The sequence below is a fragment of the Benincasa hispida genome, unplaced genomic scaffold, assembly GCF_009727055.1.
Source record: "Benincasa hispida cultivar B227 unplaced genomic scaffold, ASM972705v1 Contig737, whole genome shotgun sequence".
Taxonomy (NCBI): domain Eukaryota; kingdom Viridiplantae; phylum Streptophyta; class Magnoliopsida; order Cucurbitales; family Cucurbitaceae; genus Benincasa; species Benincasa hispida.
In genome coordinates, this window is record NW_024065081.1 from 174,669 (window position 1) to 182,118 (window position 7,450).

The following is a 7,450-nucleotide window of genomic DNA, read 5'->3' on the forward strand; positions in this document are numbered from 1 at the left end:
AGATATAATAACATGTCTTAAAATTGATATTGTTAATTTTGTTATTATAAACTAACAAAAAAAAATACTAGAAATAATTATAGGGGGATAATACTTGATAATTTTATATATTTATTGTTTGGTTAAAAAAAAGTCTGCCATTGACTTTTCATACACATCCAATAACACGTCATAAAGACAGCAATTTCCATGCATGCAACACATGAAGATTAATTCAATTAGAATACTAAGGCTGGAAAACATAAGAATATTTAAAATAATAATATGAAACACTCTATTCAATAATAATAATAATAATAATATCATATTCACACATTAGTAACATTTTATTGTATTTGTGTCATATTTTTTAATTCCATTTCAATTTTTTTAAAAAAATAAGATAGCTACGCTTAGATACAATTACATCTAAATATTTGATGAGTATAATAATAATAAAAATACTAGCTTTTAAAATCTTATCGATATTTCAACATAGTCATGAATTTTACATCAAAAGTGAATCAAATTTTCATGCTACCGTATAGAAAAAACAACAAAATGTAACAAAAATCTCAACAAAGTATTAATGATGTGGGCCTAATATAAATAATGAAAAATAAAACTTAGTTTAAAAGGGTAAGATACTACTTTGCTAATTCAAATATTTTATAATATATTTCTATTTATATATATATTTATGATAATATTTCGAAAATATTCATCATCTTTCATTTGTCGACACATAAACACTTAAAATCTTACATTGATAATTTTTTATTAAATATAGTATTAAAAATAATGTATTGTTCATAATTGAAGTAAAATAATTATATAAATACAGAGCAACTAAGCAAGCTGAAACCAAATATTTGAAAAGTCTTAAACCACAGGCTATAACCACTGCTTCAATTTTCATCAGAATGTCAAATCATAAGGGTCCATATGATATGGATATTATTAAACCAGCCTTACCGCAGCCGATAACTATACCCAAATAATATTCCCTTTTTGAAAGCTAAACTTTCATAATATTTTAATTTTAAATATTTTCTTGATTTAATCCTTAATTAATTATACATACCCATTTCATTATTTATATAATATATATTTGGCAAAGACATACATACATGAATGAATATTCTACAATAAACTTTATCAATCGAGTTGTTGATGCTTTTAACCAGTTAAACTAAATTACATAAAAATCGTAATATATTTTTCGTATAATAATAAAAATAATAAAAATAATAAAGAATATGGAAAATTGAAATAAAAATCAAACTTTATTGAGTTTGTTTTGTATGTTTTGTTCTCTATAAAAGGGAGCTGAAAGGTGAAGGAAAATCCCACAAGGAAAGGAAAAAATGGGAGGTGAATGGAGAGTGTTGGTTGTTGTTGTTATTGTTCTTATTTTTCCGTTGGATATTTATTGTTATTCGGAAATAGAAATAAAAAATTGGTGTAGCCAAACGCCATATCCAGCTCCATGTGAGGAATTTCTCAAAACCAAAGCCACTACAAAAAGATCCCCAATAGCCACAAAATCTCATTTCTTTGAAATCTTAGTCGAAACGGCACTCGAACGTGCCGTTTCGGCCCGTCAAAACGCTCTTTCTCTCGGCCCAAAATGCCGAAATTCCAAAGAAAGAACCGCATGGACTGATTGCGTTGACCTCTACGACCAAATCATAACCCGCCTCAACCGAACCGTCGACCGCTGCACCCCGGTCGACGCCCAAACCTGGCTCAGTGCCGCTCTCACCGCCCTCGAAACCTGCCGAACCGGGTTGGAGGAACTCGGGGTTTCCGCTTTCGGCTACCCATTGACGGCTAATAATGTTTCCAAGCTCATTAGTGATGGGTTGTCGGTGAATAAACCGGCGTCGCCCGAGGGGTTTGAACCGCCGACCATGGAGGACGGGTTTCCGACGTGGGTTCGTCCCGGGGACCGGAGATTGTTGCAATCTGGGTCTCCGAAGGCGAACGTGGTGGTGGCGCAAGATGGGTCTGGGAATTTTAAGACGGTGAAGGAGGCGGTGGCCGCCGCGAAGGGCGGCGGGAGATTTGTGATATATGTGAAGGCGGGGGTTTATAGTGAGAATGTGGAGATTAACGCTAAGAATGTTATGTTGATCGGAGATGGAATCGGAAAAACTGTCATCACCGGAAGTAGAAGTGTCGGCGGAGGTTCCACCACGTTCCGATCCGCCACCGTTGGTAAACTCTCTCTCTCTCTCTCTATAAGTTCTTTTATTAATTTTTTCCTTAAAAACTTTTGATAAAGTCATTAATTTAAGTGGGCCCTTTAGTGCATGAATTCGACATATCTAAAATTGAGATTTAAAAAGCTTTAATTTATAAGCTTCAATTTAATAACATTAAATAGTGTATTATTCCTGTTGATCGTCAATTCGAGCCCGTGAAATGTTTGAATCTTCTAATATTATATATAAAAATAAACCAAAAAAAATTGGATTATTGTTTAATTCGTCTATCAAATTCAAGCCTCACAAATTTTCATCACAAATATGGATGTAGACTTAAAAATTAAACATGCAATTTAAAAATGATAAATTAGAAAAATTGAACAATAGAAATATACCATAAAAAAATTGATAAGTAAGAGATAGCAAGAATGCGAAAAGGAGAGAAAAGAATCTCTTTTCTTTATACGATAATAAACAACTTTTTTTTTTTTTTTTTATCGTGAGTATTCGAGCTAGCTTATGCACATCTCGATCAATTTCATGAGACAACCTATTTGACTCTACAACATTTGGGTCAAAGAAATCCATAAGATATTAAATATTAGGTAAATAGTCACCATGAATTGAATCTTTGACCTCTTATATTTTTATAAAGGTCATATCCCCATATTTATTACTAGGTCAATCTACGGTCAAAATGTTAGCGGTGGACAATAAGAATTGACTAAGAACTAAGAACTCAGTAGTCATTAAGAAATATTAATTCAAATCAAACGTTAAACTTTGAAAGAACCCACTTTGATGGGTTCAGTTAATCAAATAAGATTAGTGTGACATTACAAGGTCATGAAATTTATTATAAACTTAGTTGTCATTGTATTTATTATAATCTTACTTGTAGTGCATGGCGCTACCATCAGCTCATATGTCATGATATGTGTCGGGTTACTCATTGATTTAGGGAAGATAAAACACAAAAATATTAAATTTTGTATAATATATTTTTGGATTTTAAAATTTTCATAATAACATTAAAAAAGATTAAATGTACCTAATGCCTATGATAATGTCATGTAAGTTGACTTTATACATTAATCTTTGAACGAATTCACAATGTCACTTTATGAATTATTTATTTCGATTTAACATTAATCGGCGACCAATAGAAAATCATCAAACCTACTTTGAGTAAATTGGTAAATTTTGCTGACTAATTTAATTGGTAATTAGTAATAGAGTTGAATTATTCTTCATTGCCAAACCCTATAATTCTATGTTTATAACTTTCTTGATAATTTATTCATTTCTATGAGTTGTAATTTAATTTTCTCATGACTTTAATCTCTATTCTCTTTAGAAGTTTCAATCCTATGTCCCTATATTTTAATTGTATTATTAATTCCAATGATAGTAATTAATAAAAGAGTAATTATTTTAAATGATAAAATTGTTGAAAACGTTTTTTAGTATAACAAAATGTTACTGTCTGTCAGTGATAAACCATGAGAGACTACAATAGAGTTCTATCATTGATAATGATAGATGTCTATATATTTGTAAATAAGTTGACTTATTTTATTTATTTGAAAACAGACTATTAATAGTTTAAATTTTAAGAAACCTACAAAATTCCAATTACAACTAGTTAGTGTAATATTTTTATACAATGTACATATTGAAACATGATATAATTTCAAAGATTGAATAATTAAATACATTGGTAGTTCAAAAGGTTTATAAATAATCAAATCTATAAACTTAATCATAAAGTAATCAAATATCAAATTGGATTGTTCTATTTGGAACTCAAATCAAACAAGATTTATTTGTTATTTACTAAAAATAATGAGAAAAGATGTTGGAAAAACAATTGTATTTTATAGTAAAAGGAAGAATTAATATAAAAAGTGAAGACATAATGGGTTTCCTAATATATGGCTTGGGATTTATAGAAATTAAAAAAAGATAGAAAAAATGGAAATGTTTGATGTGGCATTTTGTTTGAATTATAATTAGTGGGAAATGAAAGGGAGATAGGGCCATGTTTTAGTTTGGGGTTTAATGTGGCATCTTAGAGAAATATATGATATGACAAAGATCAAGTAGCTTGGTTGGTTGGTGTGTAATTTAATGGGACCAAAGTTTCTAATTATTTTACTGTATATTAGAAAGAAAAAAAAAAAAAAAAACTTAAAATAAAAGGGTTCTAATAGAATCTATTGAATCAGTTGAATTTAGCTTATAAAGCAAGAAAGTGACCTAATTAAATTCATTCAACTTTTCTGATGTGTGGAATTGGACTTTTCTAAAAGAGATTTTGGTAGTTGTTTGTTTGTAGTTTTCATCCAAAAGAATATTTATTTATGTTCATTATTATTTTCCAACTTTTTTATCTCTTTTTTTCCCCATATTTTTATTTGAATTATTTTATTTTTTTTCACTATTATTAGCTAATATTATTTAGCTTATAAAGCTAAGATTATCTTTATATATGAACTAGCTTTTTTTGTCATGTTTTTTTAAGTTAACATGAATAGAATTAAATTGGCCAATGATGGCATTTTAAATTCACTTTTTCAATAACATTGTGAGTTAAAAACAAATTGCATGTATATGTATGAGAATTGTTAAAAATATACATAAACCTTATTTTAATCTCAAAGTTTTAGATTTTAGTGGATGTTTGTCCCAAATCTTTCAAATATCCTATTTTGATCTTAATATACGTTACTAAAATAATAATTATTAAAATGCACTATTTTGTTTATTGTTAATTTTAGGCACATGTTTTGTCTATGTGCTTCATAGACAAAATATTTAAAATTACATCAAACCTCACAACAAATGTCAACTTAATCATAATTTAATACATAATAATAACAATAATTTATTTTACAAATCAATAATTCATATTCTCATTTCTCTAATTTTAAAAAAGTAGATAACATTTAGATTAAAGTTCGATGATTTAAATACTATATTTTGAATATAGAAACTAAAACTAAAATCTTAAAATTAAAAAAAAAGGGTTATATATATAATAAACAATATTTCATTTATGATGATCATTTACTTAAAGTCGTGCTTTTTAAAATTTTGTCTTCTTGTGTTAATTAATTTAATTGTGGGCGTCGGTGAAATCGCAGCCGTTGATGGAGACGGATTCATCGCGCGAGACATAACCTTCAGAAACACCGCCGGAGCGAAGAACCACCAGGCGGTGGCGCTCCGATCGGGTTCCGATCTGTCGGTGTTCTACCGCTGCGGCTTCGAAGGCTTTCAAGACACACTCTACGTCTACGCCGAACGCCAATTCTACAAACAATGCGACATTTACGGCACCGTCGATTTCATCTTCGGCAACGCCGCCGTCGTAATCCAAGATTGCAACATCATCGCTCGCGATCCTCCGAACAAAACCATCACAGTCACCGCCCAAGGCCGCTCTGATCCGAATCAGAACACCGGAATCTCCATCCACAATTGCAGAATCACGTCCGCCGGCGGACTCAGCGGCGTCAAGGCCTATTTAGGCCGTCCATGGAGGCAATATTCCCGGACGGTTGTTATGAAATCTTCGATCGGAGGATTCATCAGTCCTGCCGGGTGGATGGAATGGAGCGGTAATTTTGCCCTAAATACGCTGTATTACGGCGAGTATATGAATACGGGTCCGGGAGCATCGACGGCGAATCGAGTGAAATGGAAGGGTTATCGTGTGATTACCAGTGCGGCGGAGGCTTCGAAGTTCACCGTCGGGAATTTCATCGCCGGTGGATCTTGGTTGCCGAGTACCGGCGTGCCTTTCACCTCCGGCCTCTGATTTGGTTCTGTATTTTGTATGTATTCTTAAAATATTAATAATCGTTAATTTGTTGAATTATACTTTAATAAACAAGTTTCTAATTAAGAAATTAGATTTAATTATAATAAAAACACGTTTTGTTTTTACTTTTCTTTTCGTCTCCCAATCCCAAATGGTTGGGTTTGATAAGAGAAACCATTATATACAAGAGGAGTATTGTATCACAATGTAAGTTTTTTTTTTAAAATAAATGAAATATTATTTGTTTGAATTATTAATTTTATTGTGTATTTTGATGATTGTGTCGGTTTACTTCACAAAATTATAAATTATGTTTCTATTTCTTTTAATTGTTTCTAATTCGTTAAGTATGAGATGATTTTATTTTGTTGTGTGTACAAATATTTCATCAAGTAATGAAGGAACAAACTTGGATTGTGGAGAGATAGACAAAAGAGTTAATAGTGGTATTAGTTTGGTTTGGAATTCAATTGTCTTTTGGATCAATAGATTTTCTTTTGTAAGTAGAAGTGGAAAATTAAAAAAAATTTATCTTTTTAATCAAGAATGAATTATGTTTAGATTAGCTTAAATGGGCAACTTTGAAGTTGTTAGAAATCGTATAAAAATCTTTGTTGACATAGTGTAATTTAGTTTAATTAATTACAAAAGATGAGATGTGTTATAGGTAGCCAAGATTGAGAGTTAGAGAGATAGGAGGCATATAGACAGAGATTAAGGACTTAAGTTGGCAAACCAAGGCCAACGAGCCTGTGTCTAACCAATAGTTGTCCATTACTTTAGGACGCCAATTCAAGTGGATTGGCAGGGAGCCTAGAGGTAGTATGGAGGACCCATGAGGGAGCTTCGATGTAGCTCAAAGAACCCATGAAGGAGCCTAGAGATAGCTTAGATAATCGATTAAGAGTTTACTAAGCAGCTTAGAGGACCCATGAGTGAGCTTAGAGGTAGCTTGGAGGACTTGAGGACCTCTACAAGATCTATAGAGAACATAAGAGTTCCTCTGCAGTATTCATGGATGACATAATAGTCGCATGGAGAACCTTGAAGGACTTGTTAATGACCTTTAAGGCCCACGGAGGACCTTAGAAGACTCATGGACTTCAGAGTGATTAAGTTTGGAACTGTCCAGATTCTAAATGGATGATTCGTATAGATACTGTTGAGGAGTTGAGTGGGTAATGCACTTATGCATTAGTTACAACCTCTAGTGGTGGTAGTGTAATCATCCAATGAGTAGTTTAATGATTTCAGAAATTTAAGAGGAATAGTTATGAGCTCATGCATCAGTTATACATTACTAGCCTATATACAAACGACCAAAATCATTAGTCGAAAGTATACCCAAAAATCCTATACTACCTTTTATTATCAAGTTATTCAAAAACCTAAGATTGACTTGAAATTACTATTCAAATTTCTTTGTTTTGTAGGA

General features: G+C 31.4%; 1 protein-coding gene across 1 annotated transcript; it reads left to right on the top strand.

Annotated features, from left to right (window-relative positions):
* Nucleotides 1-1,312: 1,312 nt before the first annotated feature.
* On the top strand, nucleotides 1,313-6,202 carry LOC120069998 (pectinesterase 2). The gene is made up of 2 exons (XM_039021848.1): nucleotides 1,313-2,199; nucleotides 5,336-6,202. Exons 1-2 carry the CDS (start codon nucleotides 1,347-1,349, stop codon nucleotides 6,010-6,012), a joined length of 1,530 nt encoding a protein of 509 aa, XP_038877776.1. The 5' UTR covers nucleotides 1,313-1,346; the 3' UTR covers nucleotides 6,013-6,202.
* The last annotated feature ends 1,248 nt before the right edge of the window (nucleotides 6,203-7,450 follow it).